Here is a 13,646-nt window from a genome sequence, read left to right as displayed (position 1 = left end):
GAGCTGTGAAGTCACTGAGGTGTGGGTCTGAATTGAGCTCCATGCAGAGACATCAGAGAAAATCAGTTGCAGCACCTGCCTTCAAGGGCAGCCCAGAGCGGCGAGTTGAGCCTGGGATTCTTTCCCAGCACTGTAGGTTGGGTTTTGTTTTTTTTTTTTGCCTCTTGGCAGCACTAAAGTGAAAGAATGCAGTCAGCAAATTTGCATTTCATTTTTTAAACTTAGTACCCTGGGCACTTTAAGCTATGCTGTGGAGCTTGGTTTGTTTGGTTTTTTTTGTTGGTTTTTCTTTTGGCTCACTCTTACCCTGTTAAATCTTAAGTTTATAATGAAGCAAGAGTAATATCTGCTTTCAGTAAGGCATTGGAATTTATACTATTTCCGAGGCCAGAAGTATGAATTTGATTCATGTGAATATTCTTTTCCATTGTGAAGGCTTGCTGATTTTAGTTAGCACCCACAGAGATGTGGAACTTCATCTTTGCACATCAAACTGCAGGATTTAGATAGGATGGGCTGTGCACAAACTTAGATGAGAAACAGAAGAAACGAGTAAACCGGAAGGATTCTTTTTCTATTACAGCTGTTTTGGTGCTTTTTGTAAATATTACAGACAGAAAACGTTCAGGTGGGAAGGTGACTTTCAAGTTAGTGTCCCCTCTGCCTGTTAATTTTTAGGAAGTTTAAAAGGTCGGGATGAAATCTTGGTCCTGTTCGAATTACTGAGAACATTCCTGCAGCTTCAGTAGGGCCAGGATTGTACCCTGTCCCCAGGAAAAAAAAAAAAAGGGAAATGTGAAATGCCTATGGATGTTTATGTACTGAGCTGCATTTGCTCAATAACGTGGGCTTGGTTTTGTGCCTCTGTGAGTCTGGTTAATAAAAAAATTAAAAAAAAATAATAAAATACTTTATTCAGTTTGTGTTCGCTGTTTCTCCTGCCCTGGTATGAGTTTGTTAGCAGCATGGGAAGGGAAGGGTCGGCGCAGAGCACCATACGGTATGGGATGTGCCTGGCAGGTTGAGTGAGGGCAGGGAGAGACGGCGGCCAGCCCGGGCGCTGCTGCTCGGCCGGGCCTCCGCAGCCGCGTACGAGCCATGGTCCACGAGCCGCCGCTTGAGGACCTTGCCCAGCATCCTGTGGTAGACAAAGTGCTGCCTCTGCTGTCTCTGCCTATGGATGCTGTTGCTCACAAGAGTAATACAAATGTGCCTGAAGTGCCTGTTTTCCCCAAACTGCTGGCACTGCTTTGTTGTGCTTGTGGATGTGCTCAGGTTCCTGAGCAAGGCCATGTCAGTCTCCGCTGCTTTTAGTGCCTAGTAAGGGTCTTCCCCAGGTGCTGTATGAAATGTCTGCTGCTGGCTTATTGGCAAGAAAATAAAGCCTGCCTGAATACCCTGATCAGAGCTTGCTCGTACCACAAAGGGTGAGCGGCAGTGACAGTGTGTGCTAAGCCGGCTCCTCAGTCAGGAGCCTGCCTTCCTCGGGGACCGCCCTGGCAGCGAAACCTCTCCTCCTCATCCTGCTGGCGTGGCCGTTCACTCCTCTCTGGATCTGGGACTTGTCCTGCTCTCGGCCCTTTGGACCTTCTGATGCCCAGGGAGAACCTCAGGTGAGGTGGCTTCTGATGCAGGAGCAGGTACAAGGTGCTTCAGGGCAGGGAGAGTAGAGAGCCCCTAGGTCCCTGCGCGCAAATGTCATCGTTCGATCTCTCCGGCAGACGGGACAGGATATACTGCAATACCTTTATCTGAAATGCTGCTCTTCACTGAGATACTTAGGGTAATATTAATTTTTAATGTTGTTGTCTCCACGTCTCTTTCTCCTCCAAATGGTTAATTGATTTCTAGTTTTCTGTTTCTTTGATTACTTTGAGGTTGCAAAGTAGACAGGACTGAATAAGACGACTGAGCCGTATTTGCAGAAGACTTAATCTTTCAATCACTTTCCTCTGAATTAAACCAAAACAGCAGTAGCAAATCCAGCAATCCTATTAAAGATGACCTACATACTGGGAATAAAATTGGGCTTGTACCTTCTTTTGCTTCCTAATTTACTGTCGAGAAATCTGCGACTGTTTTCCGTGAAGTCCATTCATTTTTATTCCTGCTAAAAACCTCATCCCTGCCTAGCCTGGGCAGCACGCTCTCGGATGGAGAACTGGGAGCAGGAGGGCATCTTGAGCCAAGAGGGTGGTGAAAGCTGAGCCAGTGTGATGTGATGGGGATTTAGCCCTTGGCTGTAATTAAAAGGGTTCATCAATAGAGCTTTAGCACAGAGTGGTTCCAGCAAAACCCTGCGAGGAGATGGAGATTATAAGTAGGAAAATAGCTCTTTTGTTGGCGTGGCTTCCATCAGTCCTCCAAGCGGAGCAAGTTAAACTGCTGCTTCTCTAGGTCTGTTGCTCAGTGTAGCTGGGTCGGGTAGGATTTTTTTTCTTCTTTTGTCTTTTTACACATTCTGAAATTACATTGCGGTTCTGGAAAATGTTTTAAGAATAAATCTGAAAATTTACAAAGTGAATTGCTTTATAAATTTCTCAAAATCCGTAAAATAGATTGCTGGATATTTGTGAGCGATTTCAATGTTTAATTGACATCTCAGAGAAAAAATGCTTACTTAAAAGTCTGAAACCTTGTACCGTCTTAAAATTTAATTGAAAAGTAAATGTTTAGCCTGAGATGACTCCTTTATAGTAGAAGAAAGGTACTGGCATTTCTGGTATTTCTCGAAAATAGTGGTGAAAAACAACCGTAAGGGGAAAAAAACCCTTCTTGCAAATAAATTCGGGCAGGAAGGAAAAGAAAGTTAAAAGCCCAGTTAAAGATTAAAGGCACTGCGGAACACAGAGTGCAGGAAAATGAGACGTGGCTAAAATGCTCTTGATTGTTTCTATAAATACAGGTATGTAGGAATGAAAACTGACTCATTGTTCAGATGAATTTACTGAACAGTTTTAAAAGTCTGCAAGAATAATAAATGATGTAGCCTTTCAGTTGTCTACAGAGAGAAGATTCAGTTCACAAACACAACGATGGCTCCGGTGTCACTGCTAATTATTCTCCTAAAAGTCATAGGAAACGTGCACAGGGCTTATCCTGAGAATGCAGTCAAATACTGTGTGTATTGTTTCATGTGCAGAATTTCATAAAATAATCTTATTGCGCATTTAAATGCATTCATTTCCCTGGAAATCTTATCCAAAAATAATTTTCAGCAGAGTCTGTCTCTTTTAGAGTACAATGAGGCTTGACTTTGTTTAATTAAAATTGCCATGCCCCCTTGGGTGGCATTATTTGCAGAGAGCAACCCTTTCCCCCGTGCAGAGTGCAGAGGAGGGTGAGAGCAGGCTTTGCTTTTCCAGTGTCCATACTTTTTGAAATTTCAGCCAGAGAATGTGTGTGTGCTGGGGAATCTGTTAGAGCTCGACCTAAGGAGCGTTTCGTGATCAGACGGAGAAGAGGAGAGGCAGGGCCAGGAGCAGAGCATCCTCGTGAGCTCCTCATAGCCTCGCGTTACCTCCTGCGGGCTCCTCTTGTTCATAAACATCTTAAAGGTAGATTAAAGCCCTCGGCTTTATTTTCTGGTCGCGCTCATCCTCTGCAGCTCTGAATCCAGGGCTGCTCCCAGCCCCAGTCGTGCTCTTGCCGCTCACCTGACGGGTTTGTGTTTTAATTACTGGGCTGTTTGGTGCAGACAACTCTGGTTTAGCTTCCTTGGATGTAGCTGTTCAGGAGTAATGTAACAAGACTCGAAATTTTGGGTTTGTAAGGCCGGGATTGTTCTGAAGCTAATGAGATAGCTTTAGCGCCCTACGCCATTGGAAGCGTGGTGGGACTGCGCTTTATGCCTGGTTTGCTGCGGAGAGGATGTATGTGGTTAACAGAGCAAATGTTTTCTGAGCCTCACGGATTTTTCCACGAGTTTGTGTCAGAGCTGTTGTTAGAACCGCTCAGTTTCTGAGTCCAGAAGTACGGATTGTGGGTCATTATTGCCTATGGGTGTGCAGCAGTGTTTTGTGCAGGAGAGCTGTCGTGACCACGTATAGCACAGGACCTTGCTTAGGTGTACTCAGAGACTGGAAGGTGTTATTCGCTTTCCAGCGGCCCTGTTCTTAGTTTAAATATGTAATGAAAGCAACTGTGACTACAGCTGTTACCAAGAGTAATGTGTAATTCACTCCAATGGAGCTAAATTGAGTGTTTCACACATTTTAATTTTCTTTGCTGCATGTGCTGGTGTCCAGTGCAACACATGGCTAAAGCTCCTGGGTTAAAAGTGACATTTTACAGAAATAATAACCTGAAATCAGGTATTTTTCTGTTGTGTTTTCATTGTGAAATGAGTATATCTGTAAAAATCTTTTCTTCAGCCCAATGCTCCGTGCAGGAGGTGCCGCTGCTATGTGCACAGCTGCCACTTTGTTGTTGCTAATGAGAGCGATCAGCTCCCTCCCTTCTTTGCCGAGAACACCTACCCGAGCTTTTTCTTTTTAGGTGTAGATTTGTTAAACTCTGCTGCGAGAATCTCCTCCTTCCCTCGGCTCCCGTGTGCCACAGAACCCTTTTTGGGTTTGCTGCCGGGGCAGGTCACCATCTCCGGGTGCAGAGGTTGCTCTCAGCTGCCCAGAGGTGTGGATATGTTTTCCACAAGACTTGCGTGTTTTTCCAAAACTTACCCACCGCATGAATTCTAGGGGAAGCTTTTTAAAACGGCACAAATAGAAGAACTGGCCTGAAGGTTTCCGACATATGTATTTGTCATATGTATGTGACCATAGAAACAGAATTTGTCTTCATTGACATCAAATCAATGGGAATCAAAATTAAGCCTGGCATAAGGAAGAACAACGTTGCTGAAGATGATAGAGTTGCACTGGTTTACATAACTCATGTTGGACCATAGTTTATCTATTAATTATACGCCAAACATAGCTAATACTTTCTCATGTAAAATAGTCTTCAGCTTGATTAAATGCTATTGTAGTAATTACAGTTCTTAAACATTCTTATTTCCTGTTTTGTAATTTATATTCTCTCAATTTTTCTTTCTTTGTGAGGAGAGGAAAAGTCATATAAGACGAACACGTTTTACATTTATTGCTCATCCATGCCTCCTTCTCTGCTTCTTCCCTATTCAGAAGTTTATAGAGTTTGAAGATGCACTGGAGCAGGAGAAGAAAGAACTACAAATCCAAGTGGAACACCTTGAATTTCAGACTCGACAGCTGGAGCTGAAGACCAAAAACTATGCAGATCAGAGTAAGCAAAGTTGTACACCATGATTATACACTTTGCCTTCCACACACATATACTGCTACTTTAAAATTTTTTTTTCATACTTTTTTGTTTGTTTTAATGTAATTTACAAAAAGCCTGAAATGTCTGGTTATGCCTTACTTTGGTATAAAATTCTGACCCTTTTAAAGGATGGGGTGTATCCACATTAACTTAGTAGAGACTTCATTGCTTCTGTTGTGTGGGGCATGCTGTCTCTCCAGATGCAAGATTTGGGCCATTGGTGAAGCTTTGGAACCTGCTTTCCAGTTTCTCTTTTCCCTGAATAGAACCTCCCATTTTTTTTCTCATATAAACTTACACATTTATTTGTTTGTTTACTTACTTATTTATTTTTACAAATACTTCCTTAACACATGCAGCCGTGTTTTGTTGGCTGAGGTTTCCCTCAGAATTCATTGGTGTTTTGTCCAGTACTCCTGCTCCTCAAATAGCCAGAGGCACCCACCCCAGAGGAAAATTTAAATTCTTGTCGAACGAGGACACTTAGGGGGCACCAGGCTACTGCTGAAGAACTCTGCTTCTGTGGTCTTATTGCCCTATTTGTCCTGCTCGTATCGGGAACATGGAGTACCCATGAATTGAATTTGGAATGAAGACCAGATCCCACAATGTGCATTATTCTTTTTCTGTTTGTTTTGTTCGGTAGATATAATTTAATTTCTAACAAAATATGCTTTGAGACTTCTAGTTTCTTTTGAGAGCTGATGTGTGTTAGCTGATGGTTGGAATCTTCCCTTGGTAGTTTCAAGACTGGAGGAACGTGAATCAGAAATGAAGAAAGAGTATAATGCTCTACATCAGCGTCACACAGAGGTAGGATGTCATCTCATTATTTCGAAATAAACAAACTCTTAGCCTATACGTGAAGTCATGTCAAAGAATTCAGCTTTACAATACTAGTGATGACTAGAACTTCTGAGCTTTGGGAATATTGGAAATACCTGAATGGAGAGTATAAAGAGGATGGAGCCAGACTCTTTTCAGAGGTGCCCAGTAACAAGACCAGAGGCAACTGGCACAAACTGGAACGCAGAAGGCTGCCTCTGAACATGAGTAAAAACTTCTTTACTGTGAGGATGACAAGCACTGGCGCAAGTTGCCTAGAGACATGGTGGAGTCTCCATCCTTGGAGATACTCAAAAGCCACCTGGACATGGTCCTGGGCAACCTACTCTAGGTAACCCTGTTTGAGCAGGGATGTTGGACCCGATGGACCCCAGGAAGCTCCTTCCAACCTCAACTGTTCTGTGATTCTGTGAACAGTGCCACACTACCTCATCTCCTACTGCCAGTGAGCCTCCAGGAGACATTTCGTGTTATTCTTGGATATGATCTTTCATTACTCTTACGTTATGAGATTGAGTTTAAGTAATTTCTGACACAATTTACTGACAGATTTTCTGTCAGATTAGTCCATTCACTTACATCATCAGCTTAGAAAACGAGCAAAGACAAGGGAACACACAAAAAAAGAAAGGGAATTGGAAATGAATCCTGGAGAAGATCAAACAAAAGCAGAAATTGAGTCTTTTCCTCTGGTTGGCTTATGGATTTTTCTCTCCTCACAGATGATCCAGACCTACGTGGAACACATTGAGCGGTCCAAGATGCAGCAGGTTGGGGCAAATAATCAAACGGAGGGGAGTCTGCCTGGGAGAAGGTAGGGCCAGGGCCTCTCCATGTCACGTATGCTGTGTGGGAACTTACAAACTGAGCACGGGTATTTGAGAGAGAGAAACCAGAAGCAGGATCTTTCCCTGTGGCATGGATTGTAGTTGAAGCTTTTTTGTAATGGGTTGTGGGTGAGCTGTGGGTACGTTTTCTAAGGCTTGACAACGAGGACCTTTGTGTTCTGTTACAAAGCTTAGGCTTTGTCACGCTGCTATTGATAGGGGGCCTCTGGAAAAATACGTTTGTATCCTCAGGTAGCATGTAGAATGTTTATCCATAAAATGGATGGAGGTGTCAAATAAAGTGTTTGCGTGTGTGTGTATGTGTTTGTATGCGTGATAGCCAGCAAAACCGTAGCCATTAAATGTGTTAGCTGTTACAGGATTTTTTTTTTTTGCCCTGTTCCTTCAAAGGAAGCTTTCTGTAAGTCAGTCATCCAATAGATGTACTTACACCCAAGAAATTTGGTTTTTTTCTCTCCTCCCGAGCCTGTTTTTGGAGCACCAAACCAGTAAGAACCAGCCTTTGCTTAGAGAAGGCAGTGGTAGGAAAGAAGTTCAGTACGTAGAAGAAGTCTTTTGTAGTCTTAGAACGAATTTGAAGCACAAAAATTGTGACAGAAAGGAAATTTCAGGTCTTGGCATAGGACACGTAATACTGTCTGTCTGCTGTGGCTCCCTGGTGCTGTACTGGACTGCTCTGGAAGAGTCTGAATTCAAATTGCCAAAGTTTTGACTGGGTGTTGTAAAACAGAAAAAGGGAGAGAAAAAGAAACCCAGCCCCACCTTGTCAATGGAAGAGGCTTGAAGGATGGAAAGGGAGTAGTAAAAAGATGTGAATCTTCATAAACTTTGGTAACTACCCTGGGATTCCTGCCAGATTCCCTGTAGCCTTAGAGTCCTACAATATCCTCATCTGGAAGGGGGCCCATGGGGATTGTCGAGTCGAGTCCAACTCCCAACCGCACACAGGGCAACCTCAAGGTTAAACCGTATATCTAGAGCGTTGTCCAAGCGCTTCTTGAACACCGACAGGCTTGGAGGCATGACCACTTCCCTGGGGAGCTTGTTCCAGTGCTTGAGCACCCTCTCGGTGGAGAATTTTTTCCAATACTGCCTATTTGCTATTTCATTACCTCTTATAATAACTGAAGATACTTCGGTAGCCTTGGCTACAAGAATAACTTGCAGCTGGAAGCTACTGATGTCTCAAAGAAAGATCCTTTATTCTGAATCAGTTGATAAGATTTTTATACTCTCATTTTAAGGCTACCACAGCCTTACATAAAGGAAGGAAAGACATAACTATATGTGAATGAAGGGGGACTATTTGCCTTTCCTCTTCTGATAGTCAAACAGTCCTTTCCGAAAAGAACACCATACAGTATTTCTTCTAGAGAGGAGTAACTAAAGGCTGTTGTAGTTGTTGAGTGGGTTCTGTTGAGGGAGTTAACTTTGTGCTCTTTTATCTGCAAAACAGTAAATCAGTCTCACAACAGTGAGTGGATGAGCAGAATAAAAATAATTGCAGAATACAGTGTTTGTAGTCTGGCTGCAATTGGATTGTGTAAAATATAAAAATCTATTGGGGGAAAAAAAATAAATCAAAAGATGGATGGCAGCCTTCCCGGGCAAAAGAGACAGGCATGAGGAACACAGAAAGGAAGAGAAGATATGGTGTAAAAGAACCCGTAGTTTGTAGCTGTTCTTCCATTCGTAAAATCTCCCTTATCAGGCTGTTTTTCTCCTTCTCCTCTCCCCCTCGCAGTCTGGAAGTCCACAGTGAGGTCCCAGAACATGGTCTGATCCTAGTGTTACAGCTGAAACGGGATAAGTGTGCTAGGCTGGCTTCCCTTCCCACTTAGCCTTGTATAAATAAGAATATATCTGTGGAAGGACTTATACAGTAAAATATAAAAGTACCATAAGGCAAAAGCATGCTTAGGGCCTCCCTCTGTCGTAGGGTGCTTCATATATGCACCTGCCAAATTGGACTTGGACTGCGTGGTAGAAATTGATTTTAATGAGCTTTTCCTTCCCTCACTTTCAAGTAAGCTAAGATTAACTGTGGTTTTATGTTATCGCTCTGTGAAAAAGATGCACAGTGAAGAGTGTTAACGGTTATGTCTGCAGGACTGCCATTCTCTGGCACGAAGGGCAAAATTTTCATCAAGAATTGCCTCTCCATATTAGAGAAATTAGTCCTCGACCCTTTTAAGTGTGGCATATGGCTAGTCTCCTTGGAGATAAAAAAAAAAAAGAGAAACACTGGATGTGTACGAAAGCCCCTGATGGGGTATGATCTGAATTTGTAGGAACCACCAGTGGGAAACGGGACTTTTTCCTTCATTTCAAGCTTTGCGCTGTTTGCGTGTGTGCGTGTGTGTGTAGCTCTGTGTTCGTATATGCTTGTGCACAAGTCCTTGGGACAGACGTGCGTTTTTGTGTCTCCGCACAGCTGGGTGGGGGTGAACACCAGCGCTTGTGTATCTTGGTGCACTGGTGTGCACCGGGGTATGGGGGAGGGGACACAGGCATATTTTCTCACGGCCTGTCACACAAATTTGAGTGCATTTATTTATTTTCATCTGTGGATGTGCTGGGGTGTGTCAGACTGCATAGGGGCACGTATTTGCATAAGACCATAAGTACAAGGAGGAGGTTTGCCTGTCACTTGGGAGGAGTTTGTGCAAGAACTGTTGGGGTGTGTGTGTGGGGTGTATCGACCGCCATCCAAGAGGGGGAATGGGTACGGTGCACGCTTCCACCTGGTGTGGATTACAGTGCATGCGTACCCCCTATCTGTTGTAGAGCTGCATGTTTGCATGACTTTGCTCTCTAATGGTTGTTTTTTTGTCTCGCTTTTTGTGCGGTTTCTGCTCTGTTTTGGCTGTTATGTTTGTCACTGCAGTCATCGCCAGTCATGGAGGAAAAGGTAAATCCTATTGCTGCATCTTAACTTTGTTAATCCTAGTTTTGGAGGTTGCTGTTGGGTGGCAACAGTGTGATGCTGGGAATGTACTGTACTGGCATGTCTGCCCTCCTTGTCTCCTGGCACCCGCGTTAGAGTTGCGCGTTTGGGTGAGGCGGAGGGGGCCACCAGGCTGCTGGGAGAACACATGAAGAACCAGCTTGTGTACTCAAACGCAGAAATTACGTCCCAAACCAGGATCTGTGATTGGACGTTTACACTTTACATCCCAGAATGTTTTAAAAAGTTGTCTTTTCTCCCTTATTTTACTGTAGAGTACAAGGCATGCATATTTTCTGAGTGGGGCAGAAAATGCATGTCACTGTTGGCAGCTCTTCAAAGGCACTTCTGACTTTGGGCTGGGCAGTGAGTTCTATGCCTGGAGCCTGCGGAAGAGAGCAGTTCTTAAATGCTGGCAAACAAATCATAGTTTTGTTATGTTTTGTAAGCTTTAGGGTGGTACTTGTAGAGCATCCTGATCCCAGGTTTTGGCCCCTGGAAACCTTTATTGAGGAGTTTACCGTTTACCTTGTAACGCAAGGTAGAACTAACCAAGTGCTCAGAGTCACCCTGTACTGGAAAGAATTGGGTATATGAAGGTTACTCCAGCACTCAAAATGTAGACCCTCCTCTTCAAAGACTGGTGCTCAGCCCAGGACTGCAAAGCTGAAGTTAGCTCTTGCATGGCGTTTGCTCTTTCCCCTTCCCTGAGAGGTTCAGAAGAGTCTGGAAGGTGTTTCCAAAGAAGCTCAGCAAGGAGATTCCCTAACAGTCTACGTTACAATCCTTTCCTGAAGATCCTACAGCTTCTGGTGCTCCGGGTACTTTGTACCTCTGTTCTCTGTTCAGCAGGGGCTGTGAAGTTCATACGTTCCCTGTACATTCAGCGGTGTGCAGTATCTCCTTGTGTTTTAAATGTGCATATGTTGGTATATGAGCGTAGAAATAAGCTATGAGTTCTGAAAAGAAATCTGATAGAGATTACCTAAAGAGGAAGTAAAATTTAATGTCTATCACCATGTGTTTGGGATGGCTCATATTTCTCAGTGTGGCCAGTGAGTTCCGTCAGGCCATCCCAGCATAGTCACAAAAGCGTTTATATTTTGGCATGTTGTTAGATGTTCTGACTGCACCACTTGTTTTGCAAGGAGTGTTTCAGTTATAGGAAAATTGCTCCAGCTACATACACCTGTGAAGGATGATTTCCTTAAGACCATCATTCTAACCTGAAGAAGAGGAAAGATACCAAACTAATGGTTAAAGCAGCTCAAAAAATGGCCTAATTTCCCCCCCCCCTGCCGAAAAGAATGATTCTTCTAAAGGCAGACTGTTTGGGACTCTTGAGTTATTTGTTTAACTGTAAAAGTCGTAATTTTTCATCTTTGTGGCATAAAGTTCTAATATCTAGTTTTGAATCTCTTCACAATCTCTTATACATAACCAACTGTACTTTTTGTGGGTTTTAGATCAGTACAGTGCCAGGATGAAGGTTTCACATTAGGGGAAAAATTTCCCTGGTATGTTGTTTAGAAACTTAAAACACGGCTGTTAGAAACCTTCATGGTCTTGGATGATAGCAGTAGGATGAAGAGAGGTAAATGTACTCTGGCATCATGACCTCTTAGGAGCAGGCGTAAATGGCAGCATAGAGGTCATAAATGAGTATTTAGGCAAACAGCCGTGGAAGTTTTCTATAAACTGTCAGTGATTGTTAATATTTTAAAGTAACAAGCACCAAAGATGCCTTTAGAGTGGAAAGGCTACAAGGAAACTGATAATCCCTATTATATATGAATCTGGTTTTGAATCCATTGAAAGATAATTGCGTCTTCTCTAGAAAAGGAAGTCGGGTTAATCAGGTTGTGTCAATGATCTATTTTCCTCTAAAATCCAGTTACCTGCTGCCTTTGTAAGAGGATTTGTCAGTGAAACTTCCACATATGAGTCTTCGGGAACTTCAGGAGAGAATTTTACTGCAGATTCTTAGGAAAAGCGCATCCCAAATCTCCTTGCTGGGCCACACTGGAAACACCTTGCTACCCCTTCTGTCTCTCCCAAGACAGGCCATCGCACACGATTATTCCTCAGCAGAAGGCACTGACGCAGCGGTGCGGCACGCTGTGTTGGCTGCGCAGTGCTGAGAATGGGAAGGTTGGGCATTTTGGGTCTCTCCATAAACATGGTAAACAACTCCACCTCCTTCTTCCATAAATGAGCTGCTTCGTGTGCCACCTCCTGCGTTAGTGTGTTTGCATACCTCCCGGGGGGCCTTGGGTCCTGCTGTAGTCATTTCACCCACGATCACGGAGGAGGTGATTGTGATGGTTGCCTAGCCTGGTCATCAGACCAGTGCTGGCAATCATTAAAAAAAGGCACATGAAGGTCTACTGTTATTAAATACTGGTGTACAGAAGGGTGGATTTCATCACTCCCCACACCAATAAGTGGAAACCCCACATAGCAGTAGGTGAAGTACCATCATGGAAGCCCTTTGTGGGTGCCTGTCACACAGAGGATCAGCTCGGTTTGTCTCTGCAGGGCCACTGGAGTCCAGCTGGTGGGGGCTGCTGAGGTTATCCCCTAAATGGATGTGTGTGCAAGCCCTTCAGAAGCCCTGCAGGCTTGCTTCTTTAGCAGGAAGCAGTTGCCAGTTTCGGCATGCCACTGCAGCCTTTTCCACCTCCGCCGCTTGCTCTAGATTTTCTCCCACTGGAACTTGGTCTCAAAACCTGTGCCAGCTTTTATATTCAGAATCAAACCCACAGCTAGCTAGTCACCTGCAATTGCCAGAAATAAGATGGCAGATGTCTGTAGTTACATTTTTTTTCACCAATACGAATGATGCATTCATTTATACCTTTGTTTAATTTCTGAATTTTGTGTGCGTTGTAATATGGAGAGAGGGGATCAGAGAGTTACAAGTATTCTTTTTCTTGTTTAGTACTGGAAATGATCTAAAAACCTCTGATTTCTGCTGTTGGAGCTAACCAAATTTGGGGTGGAATGTACAGAAGTGCCATGTAGATGACTCTTACTTAAAAGCCTCTTTTCCGACCCAGTGATGACATCTCTAGAATTTATGGGAGCTTTGGGTTTTTGCCGTGAGAGTTGTTTGCTGTGGCTCGTCTTCCCACAGTAGTGCCTTTGTTTCTCAGAAGACACACTGACTTAAATTGGCTGATGATTCCCTGCACTTTTGCATTCCCCCCAAATACTGATGGAGAAGTCAGTCGTGCCTGTTGTGGTCGCTTGACCCCATCCTCCCTCTTAGAGCCTCCCCAGGAAGAGGTATGGCTCTAGTAGTAGACATCATGGGTCCATAGACAACACCGTGGAAGTGCGGGAGTTCATACAGCTGCTACGTGAGGGGAAGGAGTGCAATTCAATTTCTAGTGACTTAATATTTCACATAGTCTAGCGTGCTGTTTCTTTTCTGTAAGAACCTTGTAAACGGCTAACGGATTGGTTTCCCTTCTCTCTCTGTTTCTCTGTTTAGCAGGAAGGAACGTCCTAACTCTCTGAATGTCTTCCCCCTCGCGGATGGCATGGTACGTGGGCAGATAGGGGCCAAGATCGTCCCAACACTGGACCACTGGCACCTGAGTGACCTCGGCCAGCTGCAGTCCAACTCCAGCTACAAGGTTTTACAGATCATCACGGAGCAAGGGTTTCCCACTCTCCCACTGTCAATAACATCCCGCATT

General features: G+C 43.9%; 1 protein-coding gene across 22 annotated transcripts in view; it reads left to right on the top strand.

The window, feature by feature from the left end:
• The window catches only part of MAPK8IP3 (mitogen-activated protein kinase 8 interacting protein 3), a 75,922-nt gene that overhangs the window by 18,398 nt on the left and 43,878 nt on the right, over positions 1-13,646 (top strand). For 10 of the 22 annotated variants that reach the window (XM_054210526.1, XM_054210515.1, XM_054210505.1 and 7 more), the window contains exons 2-6: positions 5,142-5,262; positions 6,044-6,114; positions 6,870-6,961; positions 9,883-9,906; positions 13,439-13,583. In XM_054210526.1, coding sequence (XP_054066501.1) covers positions 5,142-5,262; positions 6,044-6,114; positions 6,870-6,961; positions 9,883-9,906; positions 13,439-13,583 — 453 coding nt within the window. The remainder of the gene's footprint in view (positions 1-5,141; positions 5,263-6,043; positions 6,115-6,869; positions 6,962-9,882; positions 9,907-13,438; positions 13,584-13,646) is intronic. The other 12 variants (XM_054210522.1, XM_054210520.1, XM_054210525.1 and 9 more) reach the window with 7 other exon arrangements.

The sequence above is a fragment of the Rissa tridactyla genome, chromosome 8, assembly GCF_028500815.1.
Source record: "Rissa tridactyla isolate bRisTri1 chromosome 8, bRisTri1.patW.cur.20221130, whole genome shotgun sequence".
NCBI lineage: Eukaryota > Metazoa > Chordata > Aves > Charadriiformes > Laridae > Rissa > Rissa tridactyla.
Note: the sequence above shows the minus strand (reverse complement) of the source record. Positions and strands in the feature narration are given on the sequence as shown.